Genomic DNA, 25,784 nt, shown 5'->3' with positions numbered 1-25,784 from the left:
TTATCAACTTTTTCTCAGTAGAAGTTCCTCAAAATAAAGCGGTGCCCAGCAATGTGCACATTCAACTGACAGAAATTATTCCTGTCAAATGTCAAATATCAAAAAAAGACATGAAAGATGCTGATGTTACAAAGTCAAAGATATTCAAAAAAGGCAAGCAAAATTCTTACAATCTTGGTTTGTCCCATTTGTTTTGGTAGGACAAGCTTTTCCACAGCAACTTTCTGTGACAATTCTTAGGCCTCATCAGACTGGAAGAAGTTATCAAAATGGAGAATACTCAGCATTTCTTCCTTCCTCCTTTTATCACTAAATGTGTGACAATAGTGTATCTCTCTTGTACACTACCAAAAATCTTACACTGAAAGCAGAATTTGTTTTGGTTTTTCTCCCCTGGGGAGCCTTTCCCACTTTTCAGTATTCTGCTGCATCTCTGGCTCACCAACACCAGGTGTGTAGCTCTAGTGCAGCTAAGCCTATTCAACAGTGGGTACCTGCTTCTGAAAGAACAAAACCTCTTTCTTCCCCTCCCACCATCTCCCTTCTAAACATCTAATGTCACAGAGAACTGGCCAATTGTTAAAGCAGCAGAAAATGGCTTGAACTGGCTCAGTTTGGATCACAGGAAAACAAAGGCTGGTATGAAGGAGGAAGCATTAGGAACAGAAAAGGGGTTCCACTGATTCCTCCATTAGCAAGTTAGAAAGCAATCATTGTAACACCTTCACCATATTGAAAAATCAGACCAAAAAAAGGCATTTCTACATTTATTTGAGATAATAAGCACCATTCCTTTTCTTTCTGGAGGAAAAGAACTTGTGCATAAGGAAGCTGAAGGCTAGAAGCTTCACATGTCCATTAACTAATACAGCACTCCACAGCTGATTTTACAATGTTATATACTATTTTTACAGTACTTTATACGCACATAAAATTTCTTTTAATTTCAGCTGCACATACTAAACTCTCAGCAGTCAGCAAATTGGTCGCAACATGACTAACACCACCAGCAATCAAACTCTTCTATTTGTAGATTTGCTAACAATCCTGGAACAGTGTAAGAACTGTCACGGCTCTCTAAATGTGATCACCTCCTTCTCTCACAATCCTGTCTCATCTTCCCAGCTTTCAAAGCCTGCAACAGAGTGATGAACCCACTTGATACTAAACCTGATTCAATATAATAGCAATGCTCATGCTATTAGAATAAAAAAAGGCATGGGGTAAGGCAGGAAATACTAATAAAGCCTGCAAAAATATGAATACTGCAGTGAAAGCAAACTAGGGCTGCACATGCAATCAGTTCCTGAAGGCTTGACTCCAACATTAGCTTTCTGGTAACTGGAAACTGTTTTGAATTTTCATAAGGTATTTTTGTAACAAAGAAGCAGAAACATGCTGATACCTTGAGGGATCACAGACGAAGGACATTCTTTTGCTGGACTCACAATATTGACCTTTGCCATTTCAGCTGATCAATGACAGCTGGAATAAATGAGCCCATAGAGGGAAACAAATAGCTATAAAACCTGTTAGCAAGAAACAGATATGCATGGAAGCAGTAATTTTTGGGCTGAAGCCAGATTTCATAGGGATTGGGCTTGAAACCTTTGTCTCCTCGTCTCCTTTTACAATCTGTCCCTTGCTTATCCCTCCCTTATCCCACTTCCTATTTATGACACATCTAACATTTAAGTGACATTGCTTCTTTATTCCAAAATACAGGAGTAGCTTCCCTTTTGAGTTTCCAGATAACTGGCATTAAAAATTAAGATTTATATCTGCTACTCTGCAGTATCCAACAATATCTAAAATAACGAGCAAGAAGCGTGCACTGAACTTCTTGTGTTTGCATGGCAGTAAGAGTGCAAAGGGCTGAAAAGAAAAACAAAATCATCTATATTGAAAACAAAACCTTTGCTACTTAAGCTCCAGAACTCTGACTGCCAAAATCTGTAAATGAAGGACTTGAAACACAATATAAATATCTGTGTTGGACAGTAAGACGTGAAACATATTCAAATAAATGTGCTACTGCTATTTTAAGCTATAAGATATCTGACTTCTACATCGCTGCTCTAAAAAGGGAAAGCTATCCCTGGAGTTTGGTACAGGTTGTTCAGTAATTTGTACAGTCAATACACCCGCTTAACAGCTTTTCAATATTCTCTTCCAGCAGACAGAATGTGTTGTTATATGAACTGAAACAAAAGATACACTCTTAAAGAGGTTAAAAACTAGGATAGAACTGGCCCATTTAATATGTATTCTAAATTTCTTGTTGCATGGTTCTAACAAAAATCATCTTAACGTGGTTATGAATATGTCAACTCCATGGATCAAAGTATTTTTCTAAAAATATTTTCAAATAGGGGGAAAAACACCTCGACATTGGCACAATGAAATAAAAAAAATTTGAGAAACAGAGTATATGCTTGCTAAACAAGAATTATGTTTATTTAGCTAGTGAATCACCTAGAGGAGTAAATTTTCACTTTCATGATAGCAATCTGTCAGGCTTGCAAACACCCAGAAATAGGAATTAAAGATTATTTTAAATGTAGTTATAAAGGTCATAAAAAGTCTGATTTAGACTGAGGTACATTTACTCAAAACTGAGATTCATTGAGTGGTAGCAAACAAACAGTTCCTCAGACAAATGCACTTTTTTCAGTATACATGTTACAGAAAAAAAATAAAGAAATGTGCATTAACTGGTGGTGTCCACCAAGCTGCATATTAATATTCTCTTACACCAAACAGTTTGAAACAAGGGAAATGTCATTCTATTATAATTTCATGTTACGATTCATTTGGCTAAACTGCAGCTTAAAGTTGCTTTGCCATATTAAAAGATTACTACAATAATTTTCACATGAACATTTAGACTTGAGTTTTACTCCAGGACTAAATATGGCATGATTTGCTTTTAATCTGTTGAATAGCTAAAAACTGACAATTAAAAAAACTACAACAAAGAAAAAATTAAGTTGAAGCAATGTGAATCTCACATCATTGAACCACTTCTAATGGTTAAATGTTAGTATTTAACAAATTCAAAGAGTTAATGAATCCTTGCATTCGTTCGGTCTCCTGTGCCTTAGCTAGGATGCATAAATACAAAAGACAGCAGATACTGGTAAAAGCTTCAGGACAGAAAGTGCTTGACGAAGGTACAGTTCTCAAGTGTGTTTGGTGAGAGAGTATAAGGGCAGATGCACTGATGAGAACCATTACAAGAAGAGTCAATTTCGTGTTAAAGTGTTCAAAGATGTCACCTTAAGCAGAAAAAAGCTTTAATAACGTCTTCTTAGACATATTAGGCATTTCCAGAGTCTACATCATTAGTGTTGTATTCTAGCAGGACATCTCCATATAGTTATTGTTTGTTTCTATTTCTCTCCTGAAAAAAAAACAAAAACAAAAAAGGACAATCATGTTAATACACACAGATCAACAATATCTTTCTTTCATTACAGCATTTTCATCGCTTGCAATTTATCAGGCAACATACTTTCAAGGAAAAAGCTTCAATTATTTCTAGGAATATGAAATTATACAAAGTCAACTTCTTAAAGAGAAATACAGAAGTATATGTCAAAGTAAAAGGCAAATACATTCCAAAAAACTGCTATAAAAAAAAAGGACTTATAATGTCAGTTTTAATTCACTTACAGTAAAATATATTGCACAAAGTGAACTGAGCAAGGACACTAAGGGACTTACAAACAAGGCAAGATGTACGTTAAATCTTCTGCTTAGCTTGCTAAGAAATGCTCTACTCTCCATTCACTATATCCCTGAAAAAATATGCTATGCCCAGGTATCTCCCTAAAAGCCCAATAAAATAAAGTGTTCCAAAGTGCTTAAGATCAAAAGGTATAGTTGGCCAAACATCTCATGCTTCATACAAATGCTCAAGCGGCAAGAAAAATTTTTTTTAAGAAGGCCATCCATACCTTTTTTAGAAATTACTTTCAATAACAAAATGAAAAGCAGTGAAATAGGAATAGCTACAAAGAAATTTCACTTCAACATGAGCCTGAGCCACAGTGAGGACCATACAACCCTCACAGCACTGTGAGATGCTACATTTGGCATTTAGGCTAAAATACTAATGGCACTCTATCAGGGACTAACAAATCCGTATTCTGCAGCACAGGTTTAACAGAATAAATGACACTTTCAGTGCTTTATCATCGTGCTCCATTTTCTCTACTTCGTTTTTTATTTTTTCCTAGAGGTAGTCATAATGCCTATGTGTATGTTTATATTGAACAATCAACAAACTATGTATTGTTGCCTTCATAATACATCTTCTAGCCTGTAAGAAGACACTGGTCAGTGTGAAAAAGAAAAAAAAAAAAGACCTTATCTTTCAATAACATTTACATAGTACCTTTCTTTATATATACAACTCGGCACATTAAAGAAATATATAAATACCTTCATGGAAGAGAGGTAGGTTCCCATCCCCATTAAAAGAGAATAAAAATGTAAAATATATCTCCATACTTTTATTATTATGGCATATTATAAATGTAACAATAACATAGCAGGGAAAACAAAATAACCCAGGAGGCATCTGAACAACAATTTCAAAAACATGCTCTCCAATAGCACATTGAAACTTTATTATGCTAGAAACTATTTAAGCAAATTGCAAATGAGCATATGACCCCGCACAGATTCTCCCAAAAAGACAGTCTATTGAAAGAAGAAGGAAGGTAACATTTATACTGGTTATTACTGGTGATCTAGTCCTTTCCAAGGCAGATCTCCAAATTGCTTCAAGATGAAAACCAAAACATTAAGGCCCAGTCCTGGTCACAATGAGCAGCTCACGGTCACAGCAGCTATGTCCAAGACTAGACATTTGCTAGAACAGAATTTCATAACTAGTATTTTCATAGTAAGATACTGCTTTTTAAGATTGATAGTATCAGTCATTAATTCAAGTTGATATCTTAACAATGCACTCTTAGCTGAAAACAGATGATGACTGGCTTCATGCCTCACTATGCATGCAAGGCACGCAAAAATAGCCTGCTCAGGCACATCTCAGATTATTCCTCTAATATTAGCAGACTTCAACGGCAAGAACTACACAAAGTGTTGAAAAACACTCCTGTGGTAGTAATTAGGAGCCTATGAAACTACAATGTTAAAATATATAACAGTTTTAAATACAACCTGTACACAACTAAAATCATTAGTTCCTGTTCATTTGCAAGTACTGCATGCATAGGCACTGACTCAGGCTGCCTATAAAGGCTCTGCATTTCAAATTGCTGTACTATAAACTGACCAACGCTACACTTTGTGAAGCCCTCAACTCAAAATGTATTTAAGTTCATAAAAATTCAAAGTAGAAAAGGAATGATACCCCGACTACCTTATTCCACTTGATGAAATAAAGGAGTCGTTGCAAATTTTACATCTGTTTTGAATTCTACAGAGAAAAAAAGGCTTCAAACATCCGTATATCTTTCCTGTAGCCTCAAAATTACGTATTATTACATTAACACTAAAATACTTCATGCAGACATACAAGCACGACATTTTTCAATACAAGTGAGCAGTACATTCTTCAAATTGTACTGGTGACATTTGGCACTCTGTAATGCAAAACAGAGAGAAAGAAGATCTGATTTATTTAAAACACAGGCAGTGGTATTCCACTCAAAACCAAACCCCTCCCCAACTCCAAGTCAGATCACACTCCTGTACAATTGTCTTTTCCTATCTCAAAAAGTAATTTTCCTGTTTTTTTGGTGTTTTGGTTTTGTTTGGGTTTTTTGGGAGGCTTTAGACAAACTGAAGACTTCACCTCCAGAAGGTTTCCAGCACCAGAGTAGAAGTTTCCAACATAACCACTTCTCTTTTACCCAATTAACTTCATTCCTTATATTCAGATAAAAGCACAACGTCTGTTACATCTCTTGCAACGCTCTTGGATGAAAACTTTCTCCTGTAAGTCCCCAGCCAAAGGTCAACTTCACTTCAGAACTCACGATGGTCAGGTTACCCCAGCTTTTGGGGGGGTTTATGAACAGGACATGGAAATTAAGTACCATCCAAATCAACGTGGGAACATATTGGTTGGTTAAAGGTACTGTCAACTGCAGACCATATGCTGAACACATTTCATCCATGCAAGTAACTTTCTGCACAAACCAAGTAAAGGTGAATCTAAAAACCGCTTAGGCCCTAGAAATGTGCAATCTAGTACAAACAAAACTAGGAAATTAACTTGGTCTGAACTGCGAAGCTGACTTACTCCCAAATTTTAGTTGCTGAGTTCAGAGCATTAATTGAATGATCCCATGCTGAGAAGAAGCTGCAATGTAATTTATCCTCAGATATAATTAAATCACTGTGCTAACAAAATCTCAGAATTCAAAGCAACAAAAACACTTCCTGATCTCATTTGAGAGAAACTACTGAGACACACACAACCCTGACTTTGAGATTTCTTTGCCACAAATTCAGTAAATGAAAAAGCCTCGTTTGAAGTAGTCTACATGTAAATGCAAATGTAGCCTAATAAGAACAAGAAGCTACTACAGTCTTTGGCTGTATTTTTTTTCCAAGGTCCCACAAACTGAAGCTCAAGGTCAGGAAAGGCAGATCTGAAGGAATGACTTTGGCTGATTTTTACAGCAGCTCCAAGTATAAGCATCTCAAGGTGTCCATTTGGAAGCTATCCAGGGCTACAAATGGACAGTCCAATTGGAGAGTTCTCACACACCCTCCAGCACTATCAGCTATAATTACAAAAAAATTAAAAAACAACAAAAAACAAACCTAGAATTTTACCAAACCTCTGTCTCCTACCACAATGTTTAAAGTGTTCATGCCTGGAGCTGTCTACTCTGCCCCTCTCCCAAGAGGGAGTATTCTCACAACAGCTTCAGAAGCTGCTTTACTGCAAACTGTGATTTAATCTTCAACTTAGAAGCCCTGCTCATCTGCAATGTAAGCCAACATGTCAGACTGCATTCTGTGAAGTGAGGTGCAGGCTCTCATCTGCTCTGCCAACTGTGCTGCGTGGGCAGAAACACCTGGCAGAGGCAGAGCAGCCAGCTGTAGAGGTGGTGAAAAGAAGCCACAGCAAAGTTCATGAAATCTCATTTACTAATGGCATCAGCCATAATCTGCAATTTATTTCGCTCCAGTGTACCAGTAAAGCTAGAACAGCATAAGCATTGACCTTAGTGCTTGAGAACCACAATGAGAAACAGATGACTAGAAAAGAGAAAAATGCCAGGAATTGTTTACTCCATTTACATCACTGGCTGTTAATGTAAACTAAATTACTGAAACTTTAAAGTGTAAAATACTGGTCCTTTTTAACTTCTCACTCTTGAACTCCCAGCTAAAGAGGGTACAACTCCTCAATACAGCTAAGTTTCTCTGAGAAGCACGTCTGGGAACTCTGGGAAGAAGGGAGAGAAGGAATAGATGAGAAAGGTCTCTAGAAGTCTTAAATTAACCTAGCAATTTTTCCTGTGCAGATGCCATTCCCTCCCTAAACACTAATTTTCTTCTATTTCTTGACTCAACATGAAAACCACAAAGCACAAATTAAAAATCAAAGTTAACATAAAAAGTCAAATAAGGTTTTACAACTTAAGAGAAGCTCCTTCTCCCAGTAAGCTTTACGAATTAATACTCCTCTGAGACCCTGCTGCTGTAGACTAGTTGAACTACAGACAGGATATAAGGTTCCCAAGCATATAAATATTAGAAACTCTGCAAAAGCCAGAAAGATCTAGACTTCTAATTTACTTATTCTTCCTACTAGTTTTGATGGCATTTTACTTAAGTCACTGAAACATACTCGTACGTATATTTTCCAATTATAGGAAAAACTGTGAAAAAATTACTGTAAAAAGGTAAATAAATTTAAATTTGATCAAACTCATGCACAGTTAGCAGAACATGGACAGACCGTATTATTTTATTATGGTAACGATAAAGGCAGTAAGAAGTTAATCCCCATCTGAAATTCCACAGAATACAACCATTCAGAAGGCAGAGGTGGAGAAAAAAATCCAACTACTTAAAGCCATCATACGATAACACACAAGAAAAGGCTCTGCAGAAATTAAGCTTGAACTCCATGAGCCAGAAAAGCCCTTCCATTCTTGTCTTCCCAGGCGGATACTTTCAGTGATGGATCAGCCAATTCTAACCACTAGCAGCAAGTTCTTTGCCTCAGCACTGTACATCATTATATACTGAAATATCAGACTTTAATTATGTACAAGGCAGCCATTTCAGCAAGATGATTAAAACGAAGAAAAAAAAAAAAAAAGCCTCTAGATCCTCACTATGATTTGTTAATAATGCTCAGAGTATAACATTGGCTTTTGAAGAATGACAAGAGAGAGCTTCTTAGCAAATCTATAAAAATTACATTTAGTGATCTCTGTCCCAGGAAAAGAAGCAGACTCTGACAGACTCTGATACCTGGGTCAGTTTTTCTCAGATGCCCATGGGCAACAAGAACACATTATTTAATTGCTCTGCTAAGCAATTTATGGTAGCCTTGGAAGTAAAATAACATTCACTGCAGGGCTTACAAAATACATTGAGGAAGAATTTCTCAGGCAGTTTTTCTTTAAGCTTCAGCACTCGTACTCTTTGAATAGGAGTAACTCAAATTCTAATCTACCATGAGGAAAAATGAACTTTACCTTGGTTTCCTATTTATATGAAAATGCAGTCAACATGGAAGTTTACATTTACTTTTTATTATTTGGACTATAACCCGTAGGGTACAGAACAAAGCTGTAGTTACTCATCACTATTAACTACACTATTAAACCTCTGAAAAATTCACAAAAAACTGGGCTCAAAAAACCTATCATCTGCTAAGTTTTGTAATGTTTCGTTTCAGCTAGATGAATACAACGGTTTTGATATAAAACAAACAGTCCTAGTTCAACTGAATATACAGGAACAGCTTTCATAGATATGAAAGATCTGTATGCTTTAAAGGCCTATTTTTTTCCAGCAAGTCACTTCCAGGAATCTCCACCGAGTTTCTGCTAGCAAGCCCATCTGCAGTATCAAGGCAGAATCAATGAAGCAAGGATGCAAAGAGTTACAATAGGTGGAGCTTTCTTGCAATATGCAGGCATATTTCTTCCCTGCAAACTGCAGGAAAAGTATTACTGTTCTAGACAATTTGTTCTTAATAGAGAATTGAAATCTGAGGAGATGTAGCAGGAAGCAGAATGCTGCCTCATGAATTTTTACAGCTATCTGTGTATACTTAAGATTGTTTCTGCTCTGGAACAAGAGATTTAGAATTTCTCCTTTGCTTTAAAAAACACAACAGACAAAGCATTTAGAAAGGGTATAACTGCCACAGATCCAGCTCAATTCAAGTTTGAAGAACTGTCTTAGGTAGCTGCCTTGATATTAAAGAAAAAGTATTCGATTCCAAAAAGTGACTGGTCTCTTAGGCTCTGAAATAAATCATTTGGTTGATGTTCCTAGCTTTTCCAATAGGGGTCCCTATTTTACAGGAGAAATTGGTCTTTCCACTCGGAGTAAGAGAAGTTGAATCCACTCTGTAAAAAAGACTTTGTAGGCTTGATTTTCAAGTAGGGATTTCAAACAAACAAAAACATGACAAGAATCGTACAAGTGTTGTTATGAACTAAGTCTGCCTGAAAGTTTAATTACTTTCCACCTCTTTTATTCAACAGTCCAATAATGCACTTTCCCTCTTTTATCATCACTAGAGAATCACAGGCAACATCACTGCTCAAATTCTTACATAGTCAGTCTGTAAGAGACCACAAAATAACATCGATCCCCATCCTCTAATGAATTCTGAACTACACCTTGGAACACAAACAATGGACTCCACCAAATGCACAGAGAACAGGAACATTTGAAATCCCCGTGTCTGTATCATAAGAACGTGAAGGTCATTTTCAAGTTTTTCCAAAAGACTAAAAATGAAAAAGCAAATGAAGACATGGCAAATAAGCACACCATAATGGAAAGGAAATTCTGGAGCAGTACGTTCAAAATTATTCTAGCTCCAAATAATCTTCTCCCATGACCAGGGGTGCAGCTTCATCTCATGACTATTAAGGGAGGGGAAAAAAAGCGTTTCCTGTTTCTACTTTCTCACTTCCAATTATGAAGATGACACTCTTGATAAACATGAATTTCAAGGAAATTGCAAAATAATGTCCCTTGAAACATCATCAAAAGCATACAGGAAATGAACATGTTTCTCAGAAGATATTAATAGCATAAGACTCTTATAGATGTAAATACACGAACTTTTAAAAGTTTAGTACAAATATAATTTAGCTGCATTAAAATCTTTTGTCAATCACCTGTTTTCCTTAAATGAAAATCTGTCAATGGATCTATATCTAATTTTGACATTGTAATGTAGTAATTGATGTTTGGGGATTAAGAGGAGGAAGAAGCAGCTACAGTTCAGTCTTGATGGATGTTTTCTCCCTTCAACATATTTTAAAGAAATATCAAATAACGAACAATGTCAGCAATGTCCTAGAAAGGAAAGGAGTTACACTGCTAAACACTGCAGCCTGATTATGACCCAATTATCACAGAAACAAAAGTTACATTCGTATCAGAATGAAGGGGGAAAAATTGCTCCTTTTGAGAGTCACAAAGTTCTAGCTATGTCAGCATTCCTATTACAAGATATACAATAGAAGAAAGCTAAAATTTTAAATGCTTATTTATCTGCCATTTAAAGGCTTCCTGAAAATTAAAAATTTCCAAATGCAAATTAGATAAACACAGATATATGCTAAATTCTATCTTGCTTCATGAACAAAAATTAATTACTTTTCTGGACTATTGCATTAAGAAAACCATTTAAAGCACTCTAAAATTACATGAAATCATGATCTTTTTTCCCCACTGTATGGTGTAAAAGTAGAATTCTTCAACAAAAAGCACCAAAAGAAGTCCTAAGACAACGGGTAAGCCACCATTTGAGGACAAGGAAGTTATAATGTGCCAACAATCTCATTTTTATCAGAGCCACATTATATTTTCACCTATATACTTACTGAAGACCAGATGCAAAGCTACTACTACAGATGTTTTTCTTTATTATCAATACCTTTTATTTTCTAAATTGTAATTGTCATCTTAAAATGTATATTTTAGATTTCTGTTTCATTCATTTAGATATTACAGCTTTCTGTTGAAAGACAATAAAACATCTTTTTAAATAACATGCATACAAATCAGCACATTTAAACCACAAAGCAGCAGTTAACTAAGGACAAATGGAATTCCAGATTATTTCAACGTATGTCTGACAGAACTGATGAAAAGCATCACTCATTTCTCTGATCCTTTGGTAAAAGATCACAGCACTTGTATGCTTAAAATAGGAGTCTGAAACCCGAGCTGTAAGAGAAAGGGAATGATTACTGCACAAGCCCAGCTGTAGATACCTTAACCACACCAGAGTTACACCAAACAGTGGTAGACACTACAGTTCCAATATTTACACTTAAAGAAACTATTCTTTGTCATTTTCAACTAACCTTTATCAAATGGCAAAGTTACTGAAGTTTCATGTTTATCAGAGACTATTCCTTGCACTTTCAGAAGTATACTGCCATATTTTAATAAAACATACTGCTAGGCCATATTGGAAATGAATTATTGATCCCCCTGAGTTGTTAAGATTAAACTTTTACAACCAATTATTTTATGATAAATTAGCTTTAATGATGAACAGTTATAAAATAAATTAAATCCCTAAATCATTTGCTATTTATGGTATTTAGATTGCTGGCTGTATGAAACTCTGTAACCATCTATACAATAACAAAACATAACTGAATTTCAAGGAACATGGAAGTTACTACTGCTGCTTGATGCATTTCATATTTTATTAAAAGTTATAAGCATATTTTTCATGACAAAAACACTGGAAACAAAGTGATTGCCATAGCTGCCAAAGAAAATGAACACGAGCTTAATTTACACAGTAATATTGGCAGTAGAAAGTGCACATATTTAAATACAGCTCCATGAAAGCTTAGCTGGCACCAGGTAATAAAGAGTTATTCAATTAACCATCAACCAGAGCTTACAATACCAATTGGTGCATTTAGAGACTTGAACCATAAGAGTTAACAATTGTATGTTTACAATTTAAAGACAGATTGCTAGTACACTGTGTGATAAAAGAAAAAACAGAGATTTAAAATCAACATTCAATCATAAGAGAATGCTAAAGATAAACTCTCAGTAGACGTCATTAGTTTAATTTGAACTTCCTGTCTTTTAAGTCTATATTAATTTGTTTAAGGCATGCCTCAAATCCACCTACAGAGAGAAAACCTCACAACTAACCTACACAGTTCTAGAGTAATTTTTCATAATTGGTTATAAAATCAATTTGATGCTGTAAAAGAGCCAATGGCAGCTATTGCAAGTATCTTGACAAGTATGTTTTCTCCCAGTAGTATTGGGTAAGGTAACTATTCACAAAGAAACAAAGTACTTGAATCAGACAGATACCGTATGTTTCTCTTAAGATAATATTCAAATAGCAATGTTACTTTATTACTCAAATAACCATCATCACAGTTATCTAGTTCAAGACCTACTAAATGCTGAACTCAGTAGTTTGAATTTTAAGTTTAGCACACATAGAAACACTTCCACTGATCTACTTTCCTTCTCTTCATTACAAGGCTTTTACCTACTGCTGAGGGAAAAAAAACACAAACAAAACAATCTTCCTGAGCTGCTACGGTACGTCTGAATAATGACTTGTTTATGAATTTTTTTCATAAAAGGAGATATTTTTGAAGCAAACCAGTTATTTGTGAAATATGTCAAGATCTTGAAAATATAGAAAATACTGAAGTGTGAGGCTACAGAGATACATTATAATCTTAGTCCTCCTGAAACATTATAAAATCACAATAAATCACAGAATCAGAATGTCTAGAAAAAGCCCATGAGGATCAAAGTCCAGCTCCTGGTTCTGGGCAGGAGAGCCCAAGAGTTGCACCATCTACTTGAGAGTATTGACCAAACAATTCTTGAACTTTGAAAAGCTTGGAGCTGTGACCACTTCTTTTGGGGAGCCTGTTCCAGAGCTCAACCACCCTCTTTTCTTCTGATCTACATCTTCCCTGATATAGCTTCAGGCCATTCCCTCGAAATCTGCCACTGGTCACCAAAGTGAAATCAGTGCCTGACTCTCCACTTCCTCTCATGAGGACACAATGAGGTCTCCCCCTCAGTCTCCTCCAGGTTAACAAATCAAGTGTCCACAGATTCTTCTCACATAGTTTCCCCTCCAGACCCTTCACCATCTTTGTGGCCCTCCTGGATGCTAATAGCTTTATGTCTTTCTTATATTGCAGCACTGAAAACTGCATACAGGACTCTAGGTGAGGCTTCACTAGCACAGCGTAGGGTGGGACAACCATCTCCCTTGACTGCAAGGTGATTCTGCACTTGATAAAGTTGTACCAAAGTCTGAAAAAGTCCAAGTTTGCCCCTTACACTGAATATTAGTTAAGAAAGCAGTCCATCACCCAATCATCGGGATACCATGAAAGTAACAATACTCATTTAGGGCATCCATTTTCTTTTCAGGAAAAAAAAAATCCAAAAGGCATTACATACCCAACTGGAATACTTACCTAGCCTCCCAACAACAGAAAACTTTCAATGTAACAATTTATTGCAGAGTTGTGCAATAGAACTACAAAATTGATTTTGAGTATGCCTGGCACAGGAGATGCAACACACAGGTTGAAGGATTAGGAATGTACAACACGGGTGAAACCACCACAGTACTAGAAACCTAAGAGAAGCAAACATTTCACCTGCTTTGCAGCTTCTTTATATGTCGGCTTCAAGTGAACAAGTTCTCAGCTTCACGTCTCAAGGCCCCTAGTTAGCATAAACCTTAAACTTTTGGGGGTTTTTATTCAGTGAGTGGTGTGACATGATGAGCAGAGACCATCAGCAACCAATTGTACTGATGGCAACTCCCATTTTTGAATACTTGCATATCATCTAACTGGTAAAAAAAGCTCCTGAAATGTTTCTAAATATGAGACAAATCATACATTTACAACTACTGGTAAGTCTGGAAAGAAAGCAAATATAGGAAAAGTAAATATTTTGGCCAATGGTGAGCACAACTGTTATAATTAGGGAGGGTATACAAGACAAAGTAGACAAGTATTATAAAACTACATGAATTAAATGCTTTTCCCTTGTCTGGTTTCCTGAAATGCCTCCAAAACTGAAAGTTTCTATAACAGAGTTATCACAATTACTCTTCCTGGCAGAAATAAACTACAAATTACATTTTTTAGGAAATGCACTATCAGAAAGGAAAAAAAAAATTATTTTGATACTATACAAGTCATCACTGCATTACTTCTGTTTCACAGTTCCACAGAAGATAAATTGAATCAAGGAGAAAACCTGCTTTTCACACTAAGCATGCTGTTAACATTTCATTAAAGCAGAATTGGAATTGAAATGTTATGTTAAATAAAGTACAGTTCTTCTCTAATTTCTGGTCCTTTTTGTGACACCCAGGAACTGTAAAAATCTAAGCAAGATGACTTCAGTTATGGATAATGGACTCAATTCAGTTTTAATTTGCATCGAAGAAGCAGAACATGTCAGATGTCTGCTTATTCAGGCCTACCTTAGTATTGTGATTAAACAGATGAGTGAACTAACAAACAAGTTACAGGAACTTAAATTTTTTCTTAAAGAGCCAGTTATATGAAGTAGACACTTGGAGTAAAAAGTACCACTTTCTGATTTAACACTTGCAGACAGAAATTCCAGATGAATTAAAAACAAGTTTTCCAAAAACAGAAAAAAAAGAGAGCTATTGTAATGACACTGATTTCTTACCCTACGCATGGCTTCCTCCTCCTCTTGACGCTTCTCATAATGTGCAAAGTCATCAAAGATTGAGGTGGTATGCTTGAAAGTAGCAATTATTTTAAGCACTTGCTTGGCTTTTTCTAGGGGTACCTCTTGAGTGTCCCTCGAATTGGTAACCGGTTTGTTGTCATTGTTTTCCAAGCGAATGTGTCGCAGTTGGTTATTAGGAACGTCTTTGACAAAGATCCATTTGACATCAAACTTCCCCTTCCACTTATCCTGAGACCAGACACCAGCATATGCATTGTAGTCCACAACAGACTTCATCTCAGCCACTCCACAAAAGTGTCCACTGCCATTCACACTGAAGAGTAAATAGAGTGGGCCTTTTCCATTCAGGGACCGGTAAGCAGCATCCAAGCGCTTATTACCATGCTCAGTACTACACCAGATAGAGTACTTAATGGAGCGATGAATATCGTCCTCTGAGTAACTTTTGATTATAAACACACGTCCATTCTTCAGATTCCAATCGAAGTCTTTGGGATTGTAGTTGTTTATGGCCTTTAATTTCTCCAGCACAGGGTGCACTTCCACACCAGAAGGTGAAGAGCTGACAGATACAACACCTAAACCAAAGTTCTCACTACCAGCTCCGTTGTTCTGGCTGAAGCCCACACCCCTATTACGAGGAGCTACCCAGCGGTTTTGCAGCTGTTGCTGCTGCAACTGGTGAGGCTGGGCCTGCTGCTGAGGTCCTTGTTGCTGTTGTGGTTGCTGTGGCTGAGGCTGCTGTTGAGGCAGTTGGCTTTGCACCAATGGTGGTGGTTGAATTAATGGCTGAGGCTGCTGAATTATAGTCTGAGGAGGCAGTACTGGTTGAGCTGGGGGTGCTTTTACCACTGACCCTTTGTCATCCCAAGTTCCAATATTCATGTTGTGTTTTATAGGTGGTGGAGGTACAGCAGGGCCCCCAATGCCCACATTACCTTTAGGCTTGAGCTTCGGCTGAGGTTTAGCAGGTTTCCTTGCAATTGCAGCCCATGAGGTTGGTTTAGGTGCTGAACTGCTAACTGGGGGCACGCTGTTAGCTGCAATGCTTGTCATACCTGTACTGCTCAGAGCTGAACCTACAGTTTTCGTTACAGCAGCCGTCATATCTCCACCAATTTTCAGTCCAGTCATGCCTTGCTCAATGCTGCTAATTCCAGGCACCTTGCTCAGAGTATCACTGCCAAATCCAGCCTGTCCATCTGCTATGGCTCTCCCAAGAGAACTAGGTGGATAGCCATAGCTGCTGCTGTAAGCAGAGCTTTGCGTTGATTGTCCCTGAGATCCACTTGTCCCCCATGTAGAGAAGTCTGCATTCCCAGGAAAAAAATTAAATCCATGCTGCCCAAGAAATGGAGGGGTATTTCCTAATGCCCCAGGTTGACTAAATACACCATCAGGTATGTAATGGTGTTCACCATTGCTCATCTGTCCATAAGTTGTCAAATATGGCATTGGAGGGTCACCTGCAGTTGACCATGCTGCTTCACCTAAAGAGTATGGAAATCCAATGGATGGAGCATAATAGCTAGGCATATATGGGTCTGACATTGGTGGATAGCTGTTGCTCTGCAAGAAAATAAAATGTAAAAAAAATCAGCAATATTGACAATTATGCTCAGGGGAAGAAAGCCTGTAATAGAACCCAAAAAATGTTATATGAATATACCTAATTTCCACCATGCCTCACAACATAAAAGATGAGTGCAGTATCTGTCAGATATGGCCATTTCTTCAAGAGACCTGCTCAAAGCATTAATGGGCCCCTTTTTTTCTGTAACATTATCCTCATTTTTAGCTACTAAGCTAGGTTTAAAATGCCTCCATGCCAACAGTATCAAGAAAATAATCCACTCTAAAAACAAGTAATAACTGTACCTTCATAACTAAAAAAAATAGCTGCAACTATGATTTAAAGTTGTGGTATTCTTAGATTTTGTCATATTTCTCACTTCTAATTGGAGACTCCAACAGAATATTACAGTGAAATGGATGCAAGGATGCCTGTTTGTTTCACATGTAGCAACAAAATAAAGGTAACATATCCATGCTATGGAGAATGGGCATTAAATCAGTACTACACCAGATAGACTCCTGAGAAATCACACAATTGACCTCTTGAGACATTTGAAAGGCTGCCCCCATATGATTTCTGGTGTTGTTTTGTAGAAAAAATTGCACATATCATCCTCTAGCTGATGCTTCCTCAATGTTGTATTATTGGGGAAAAAAAAGTGAAGGCAAGCAAAAATTCTTAAGTTTTTTTAATGACCTGCACTCTCTCTCAAGATCACTCTAGTTTACAAACTTAACATAACCCATATTAACTTTCAACTAAGAGGCAATTCACAGCTCTGGAAGTCAAGTCATTAGCTTCTTGGCAGAAGAGTTGTACCAAGCTGTAGTGATACAAAGCTTCCATCTATTATACCATCAGCTGTGAGCTACTTCTACCACCTTTAAAGGAAATCATGTCCAAGCAGTTAATATAGTCTCAGAGCCAATAAAACTGTTGTTTTGGATTGCATCCAAAATGATGATTTTGTTTTAAATGTAAGGGTTTGGGGTTTGTTTTTAGCTTAAGTTTCTTGTAACTGCATCTTTCTGAAGCTATGGCAGAAGCACAAGAGCAAGAGACATCAAAGCATGCTTTTTAACTGAAGCTCTTCCAGAATTCTTAAGAATACTTCATCTGCTTAAGATATCACATCATGAAATAAAATATGACATAAAATTATATTTCTACGTATATTTAGGTAAGTCAGTAATGGTAAGAAATATCCAAAAAATTAAGTCTGGAAATCAGCTGAACCTCAAAGTTAACTTCAATGTAGCAATCAACATTCACTTACCTGATTTGTCTGACTACTTAGATATGGCTCAAAATCATCATCATTTACTGCATCCTTTTGATGAATCGAACCGTTTTGTACTGAAACTAAAAATAAATCTGTATTAGAATACTCTCTGGAAAATATGCTGCACTTTCCATCTAGGTAACACTTCTTAATCACCCGTACATTGAAATACATATTATTGTTAAGCACCATTCCAATTTAAACAAAATAGCTCATTCTACTGATAATGAGGATCAGATCTCAGGAGAGGTCTGCAAAGATGGCAACTAGAACAGACTACTCCTGACTATTCTTTCCTGAGATCCACAGACAGATGAAGAACTACAGGCACACCTTATTTGCACAGGCAGTAAATCCAGCATTTCCGGAAGTACCAGACCAAGTGCAAATGTGCAGACCAACCCGATCTATAGACATATTCAATAGGTTCAGGGAAAGTTGCAACATACAGCTTTCTCCTGCCAGGAGGAAAGGCAGTTACCCACCAAGACAACCATGAAGGATGCCACTATTCAGCTATTTAATCCTGCATTTCCTACATAACTGTACGGCATTAGTGACATCGCTGAAGCTCTGAGGTGACAAAGCAAGACAGAAATAAAAGGGTAAGTCCCAAAGTGTGATTAAAAGCCTTTCCCAACACATATGCCACTATATGCTGGAATCTCTTCCTACCTGCTCTTCTTGGTCTCCTATTACCTTTCATTTCATCTAAAGCATTACACCTACCTGGGATTCTCCAGCTGCCCAAATTACTTGAAGTGTCTCTCTACCATCCCCCAGGCTACTATTCAAACAAAGCCACACTGCACACATTTCTGCTAAGTTCCACTGTTTCCCATGGTGTAAAGCAGAACAGGGACTTAAACCAGCACTTTCAATTACACAACCTGAAGATGAAGATCTGTTCTCAAAAATAAATTACTGGTTATCCAAATGCAACTTTTTTTTTTTTTTTGGTCAAATAGGTTCAATGGGGCAAAAAAATAAAGTGTCAGGACTATCACACTGAAAAAACATGACTGCAGAAGTTACAACAAAACAGCAGATTTTCTGAAACTTAAAAAACTGAGTTAGGAGCCAACTTTACAGTTTCCCTCTTTTAGCAGAAGCTTCTGAACAGCATATACAAACATGTAATTAAATATTCAACTTCGCTGAAATTAGTGCTTAAGAGTCAGGGGTTTTTCCTTGCTTCATTGGCGGTAGGGGGATTGCTACCCAGTGTCACAGTGCAAGCTGGCTTGTACTGGGCAAGCTTGCACTGTGACAAGCCAGAATTCACATTGTAAGCCAAGTGGTGCTTGAATTTTTTTTCACATTTGACTTCAACATCCCTAAAACAAAATTGCCTTCAGTGAATAAAACTAGCTGAAAGAAATGACAAAGTAATAGATATAATCACAAGGAATAATCGAAATCCTGGAAAGTTTTATTAACTTCAGACAGCAGTAAAATAAAGTAACAATTCATAATTTAATACAGAAGTTCTTCTCAAAGCAATTATCTGGGAAGAAAGCAACCTGTGCTTTGAAAACCTTCTTGAAGTTTTAAAAGAACACCAGACAGTTCAGTTATTACAAACTGGCACACTGCATTTCTATACTAGCAAGAGTCAAATATGGCCCACAATGCTGAGCACAACACAGTTTAGAACTGGACAGAACATTAAATTAAATATTAGGTGTTGGGCATTCTTTCCACCAATAAATAGAGTTTCAGTTAAGGTATGTATCACCCTGAATTTACACACAATGGTAACATATTAATGAGCTGGAATTCCTCTTTATATTTGGCCAGTTACATATAGGATGAGCCTCAAAACATTTTGTCCATGTCCACTGCTTAGACTTAACCAAATAGCAGAGACAGCATAACTCTCAAAAACCAATCTATTGTAATCAAAAACATGGGTAGCAGCATACCAGTTTCTTAAAAGCATGCAACCACAAGGAAAGGAATAAACAGATGTATGTCAAGACTAGTATCCTATCAAAATTAATCTCCTCATACTGACAGCTAATCTTCATAAAACATGCATCTGCTGTGTTTACTGTTCCACAGGTATCTAAAGGTCACTGAAGACAGAATTATTTTTCGTCTGACATTACAACTAACATAAGATATTCTTGTAAATGTATTTTCTGTCTTATTCATTCTGTACTGAGATATTAAGTCAGTAACATGAGATATTTCTACACTGACATTTTTTCTAGTGAAATATATACATTTCCCAGTGAAATAGCATCACTAGAAGCATGTTTCTTTAGCTTTTCATTCCAACTTTACATAATGTGTTAATAGTGAAGAATGTAGCCCACACAGACATTTCACTAGAGCAAATGAATGCCTCATTCCCAAAAATCTCAAGTGAAGTGTTCCAATTGAACAGGGCAGTGATGAAGAATACTAATTGAAACTAATCTACAGATACTAAAAATATTTGTATCAATAAAATGCTAAAAATACCACGTTTCTGCAAACACTGTGAAAACATCCAGTGTAATTAGGTATTGGGAAGAAGCAACTCATCAAATAGAGGAATTTAAAGCTAACATTCTTTAAACTGCTACTGTCCTTGGAATAAATACTCACAAAAAATGATAGCTAAAGGCACAAGAATAACTTTTTCCCTAGGACCCATCACATCTTAATATGAAGAATAAACACTAAAAGAAACATGAAACCTTTCTTTCTTGTTTCAAACCTAATAATTACATTTAAGCCTCCTACAAAACAAAAAACTGTTGTACATACAAGTGCAAAGATAAGTCAGCACCTTCCTATGACAGATTTGATACACTGGCATAATAAACGAAAGAGGAAAAAAATAAAGGAGTTCCAGGAATGTCTTTTTTCTTCACAACCCTATGCATCCTAATTTGATGAATGTCAGTTCTGATGTTTTTTGTCAACTGTATAGTAGTTGACAACTGGAATAAGAAAAGTTCGATGATAGGATGACTTACTCATTAAAGTCTCTGAAATACCACCACAAATATCTGGCACAACAGATAGACAGTACTATTGTTCTACATACTAGAACTTCAATCGCACAAACTGTGGTTGAAGGAAACAGCACAGTACACCACATTATGATCAATCAGAATAAAGGCAAGAATAAAATTCAAGGCATTAAACATAAAAATCAATAAAAATCAAAAATAAAAATAGACAATAAAAATCAGCTGCCTAACAATATCATTTGCAGGTCTAATATTTTTCATTTCAATATGAAATATGTATACACCCCTTTTACTGCTCACTCATTCTCATATGCTCTACCACAGATGTGGACAGCTTCTGTCATTCTCCTTAACATTACTACTCTTATGCACAGAACCAACTTCAGACTGGTCTGTTAACTCAGTATCACATCTTCCCTCAACACTCCTCTAAGCTGCGACCCACCACGACAACTGAAAGACTGTCTGCTAACATGTGGTCAGTAAGGACTGCTGACACTGAATTCAACCACTTGAAAAAGCCTCTAGCCCAAAGACAACAACTTGTACTACACTGAAGATGTTAGCACAATCTCCTAGACCTTTAATCTAAAGCTAAGTCATAGCTTAGTTTTACTAAAGAGACCAAAATAAACACCAAATAATTTAACAGAACGGAGATTAATTGTTCTGTTTTACTATAGTTTTCACTTAAGTCATACTCTCATCAAGAGAATACAACATGAGTATTTATTATTTAAAAGGATGCACTCCATTAAAAAATCCAAGTTCAGAAATGCAAAACTCTCTTCCTTACATAGCAAACAGAGACGTGTTTTGATTCAAACATTCCACAGCAGTGACAAATTATAGAACACAAAAATATGCTAACATAAATAAGCCAAAGTAAAGCTAGGGCATTTTCACACACTGCAACATAGCACCCAAATAGAAATGTTTAATACTTCCACTCCAATTCACATATATGGAGTATAGTTCAAAAACCACCTGTGTGAGTCTCTAACAGATGCACCTAATTAATCTCACTAAAACTGAGAAATGATAATTCAAAAATTGTGAAGCCATCTACAGTTGAGTCTGACTTTTCTTGTCATTTAAGGGCAACATGGAAGGTATAAACCCAAACTATCTCAAAAACAAGAAGTAGTTAATAAGTGCACTTTGGGCAAAAAACAAAAAAAAAAAAAAAAAAAAAAGAGAGGAAAAAGTATTCAAGAATAACCAAACTAAGAACATGTGAGAAGGTAAACACATTCATTTTTCTCTGAATGCAGAGAAATTAAAAAGAACAGGCCAAATTCAATGAGATCTGGAAACCATGTGCCACCTCACAAGCAACATATGTAACAAGAAGCAGAAAATCTGCACGCAGACAGAATAATAGAGTAACTATGCTGTAGATAACATTATATGACTGCTCACAGAGAACAATTAGATTAGTTCAGATAATAAACTAAGAGGGGCAAAGAGTACCTGAGCTAAAAAAAAGTTTCTTATCTACATAATAAGGATATTAACACACAGAGGTAGCTGTGTGCATGCTATTCTATAGCTCAGTTTGCTGAGCAGCTAAGAATTAAATGGGCACAAGTGGACTGTTTAGGCAAAAAGAAATTCCAAATAGAGTATTAGTGAGAAAAATTCCAAACAAAATACTGCAAGATATAATCTGAAGTGCTGCTTACAGCTGACGTGCCAACAATTTTAGAGAGAAGACTATTAAGTAGTTAGTAAGTAGCTCCTTCTTTCTGTTGGAAAGAAATCCCACTGCATATGGTATTTAAAAACTAAGACCTTGACAGAAACATGAAAAAAGCAGAAAAGCAGAAGGCCTACAAATACTGACAAAAGATCAGTTACTGGTGCTAAAATGAAGCAAGACTTCAAAAATTCTGAGAATAAGGAAGGTAATGTTTTCTGCTCACAGATTTGAGTAACTAGTCACATGGTTGCTGTCTAGCAAACTAAGGAAGCTCTTCAAAAGAGTCTTCCTGATGATTCTACTCACTACACAGAAAGGCCCAAGGTGTAATGCTAAGAAGAGACAATACAAGCATATCATAAAGGCAGCTAAAAAGAAGTAACTATTGAACTGTCTGACTTCTGACATTAATCTCTTGCAAAATAACACATTGTAAACTGATGTGCTGCTGTGCCACAGTAAAAGGGCTGGGAAGTAACATTTTGCTGTAGTAAGTAGGAAGTAACTATTTGCTGTCATCCTGCTCTGAAAGTAAAAGACATCCTATAGCTACAACCTCTTGTTATGACTGTCAAACATTACCCTCCATAAAAGCAACGCTACAGATTTATATAGAAATGCAAAATATTAACTTACCTTTATTTCCCTGTCCTTTAGGTCTCTGTATATAGGAAAAGTGGGGGGAGGGGGGAAAGGAAAACAGGTTCAGTTAGAATCCTCCAATAGCAACTTCAGTGTAATTCTATTTATTTGCCAATTCTGCCCTTTTCAACTTAAATATCACTTTAAAATATTACTAAACCATGCTATTATGAAAATGTTGTGACATTACTTAAAATAATATTATAAAATACTACAAAACCAAACCCTGATAGAATTTTACTAAAAACATTGACATCATCTAGGATTTAACAGCATGTGAAGCTTAAATGGTGCTGAAAAGCTGAAGAACTGAATTTTAATTGCTCCTCGGCCTGAAAAAACATAAGCAATAAACAAAAATTAAAACACAGTTTAAAAAAAAAGTTAGTACTTTAAGATTACTGCCAATATCCAAATTTCATTATGATATGTCATCTTTTCTATTGACTGACAGGTACTTATCAGAGAATAACATACAATGCCTTGCTTTTTAGATATACAAAAGAATATAGAGTTGTTTCATATGCTGAGCTACAAGTTGTGCATTCCTCACCTAGGCAATTATACTGCGAATATTATACAGTCTGTACAAAGCATTCACACAAGGAAATAATTCCTTAAAGAGGATTTTTTTTTTTTTAGGATTAGTCATTACAAAACATTGTTAATCTGTCATGCACTAAGAATCAATGTAACATTATAAGTTACAGTATCCTTAATTCCTCTACAGCAAGACAAACTAACTTAGAAAATCAAATGCTAGGCAATGAAAGTCTAATTCACATTCTCATATCACTTCCAGCTAAGCAGGAGTGGGTCTCCAGGCTTCATCACACTCTTAACAATTTTTAGTCCTGAAGAGCTCAGTATTGAGAGACTTGAAAGTTTAGGTGGTAACCACCTCCAGGTTACTTTCATGTACATTTGTCTCAGAGCTACCATAACACTGTTCAAGGCTGCTTCACCTAGAGGTACACTGGCTAGACACTGCCCTCTCCCTAAACGGGAAAAATCTCTGAAAAACCCCAACCACCTCATCTTTTGGGATGAATCTAATCCAGATACAAAGGCATGCAAAGGCCAAGAACAGACACAGAACTAGAAAAAGTTGGGAAGAAGCAGCCTTCATGAAAGACAGACCAATGAAAAGCTAAGAGATCACTGAGCTAGAAATAAATGCTTAAAGGAAACTGGAGAGCATGCAGAGACAAAAGAAACAAAACATTAAAGGCCCAGAGAGAAAATAAAGGGAGGCAAGAGACTGCAGGGCTAAAACTTTTGGGGAACGCCAGAAACCCACGAAGGAAGCAGAGATCAAGACAGAATAGCTTCCAGCCAGAAAGAAAGACCAGCAGAGGCCTAGCAAAGGTAAAAAAATAATAAATTCTAAGCTCCGTGAAGGACCAAGTTTAAAAAAGTGCTGCACAGAGCAAGGAGAAAAAAATGAGAAGTGCGAGAAGAAGCGGAGGCCGGGGAAAAGGAGAAGCCGGAGGCCCGAAAAGAGAAAAGGTGGGCGAGGAGAGAGAAAGGCAGGAAGAGAAAGGATGCGGTAACGAGGAGCCTGGGGGAGTTTGGGGTGCGCAAGGAGAGGAGACGGCGCTAGGCGCCGCGGGGAGCCCGGCTCTACGGCGCTCCCGGAGCGAAGAACCGGGAGCCCGGGGGCCTGGCCGGGAAGAGCCGGCTCCCGAGTAGGTCACACACAAAGGGGGCCGCGGGCGGGGGCCGGGCCGGCAGCGCTCCGGGCTGAGGGCGGCGGGCGCTGCGGGCGGGCGGGGAGGCGGAGCGGCTCCGGCGCGGTTCAGCGGTTATAAATAGGGGCGGCCGGGCCGGGAAAGAGGCCTGCCATCCCGGCTGCGAGAGACAGCCGCTCCCCACGGCGGCGGGGAGGGACGGAGGGAGAGAAGGAAGAAGAGAAGGAGGAGGCCGCGAACCGCGCCGCCCCGGCGGCGAGGGAAGGTGCAGGTGGCCGCCCTGCCGCCGCCCTCCCCCGCCGGGGGTAAGGACGGGGCCGGGAAGAGGGAAGGGGAGAGAGCGGGCGGCCGCCCCCCCCGCGCCGCGGGCGGTACCTGGTCGACGCTGGTGGCTGACATTCTTCACGGGGAGCCGCGATCCCCTCGCTCCGCCTGGGCCTCGAGTGATTCCGCACGCCGGGGCCGCTCGCTCGCCTCCGCCGCCTCCTCCCCACCGCCGCCGCCGCCTGATTGTCGCCGCCGCCGCCGCCTGGGCTCGCTGCCGACGCCGATCGGGTTCCCGCTGGAAGGAGCCGGCCGGCCGGACGCAGCGCCGCTTCCCCCCCCTTGCTCTGGGCTCCGCTTCCCCACAATGGCGGACGAGGCTCCGGCTCCCACTTCCGCTCCGCGCCGCCCTGACCTTCCGCTCCCCCCGCCGCCGGCGTCGCCGCGACCTTTCCCTTCCCGTCCCCGCCTCCTCCATGTCACGTGGGGCGCCAAGCGGCGCCGCGCGCGCGCGCCCTCCCGCCGCCCAGCGGCTCCCGTGGCGCGGGGGGGCGGGGCCTGCCGTGGAGGTGCGAGTGCGCGTGCGCGCGGCAGGCGGCGGCGGGCGGAAGGAGCCGGGGCCGCCCCCGCCGGCCTGGGAGCGCGCGTGCGGCTCGGGAATGCCCGGGAAGGGGGCGATGGAAAATGTGGGGGATTCTCTCCGCTCCAG

The 25,784-nt window shown here is 38.4% G+C and overlaps 1 protein-coding gene across 2 annotated transcripts; it reads right to left on the bottom strand.

Moving 5' to 3' along the window:
- Positions 1-2,430: 2,430 nt before the first annotated feature.
- On the bottom strand, positions 2,431-25,564 carry YTHDF3 (YTH N6-methyladenosine RNA binding protein F3). Of its 2 annotated transcripts, XM_014873051.2 has the most exons (5): positions 25,187-25,564; positions 23,115-23,139; positions 17,805-17,890; positions 14,929-16,521; positions 2,431-3,403 (listed from the first exon to the last, which is right to left on the bottom strand). In XM_014873051.2, exons 1-5 carry the CDS (start codon positions 25,208-25,210, stop codon positions 3,380-3,382), a joined length of 1,752 nt encoding a protein of 583 aa, XP_014728537.1. In that variant the 5' UTR covers positions 25,211-25,564; the 3' UTR covers positions 2,431-3,379. The 2 variants fall into 2 exon arrangements, with proteins under 2 accessions (XP_014728537.1, XP_088031621.1); XM_088175495.1 differs by lacking the exons at positions 23,115-23,139; positions 25,187-25,564 and having other exon boundaries at positions 17,805-23,068.
- Positions 25,565-25,784: the final 220 nt, after the last annotated feature.

Source organism: Sturnus vulgaris, chromosome 1 (genome assembly GCF_052056855.1).
Source record: "Sturnus vulgaris isolate bStuVul1 chromosome 1, bStuVul1.hap1, whole genome shotgun sequence".
NCBI lineage: Eukaryota > Metazoa > Chordata > Aves > Passeriformes > Sturnidae > Sturnus > Sturnus vulgaris.
The sequence above is the reverse complement of the archived record's forward strand: the minus strand, read 5'-3'. Positions and strand labels throughout refer to the sequence as shown.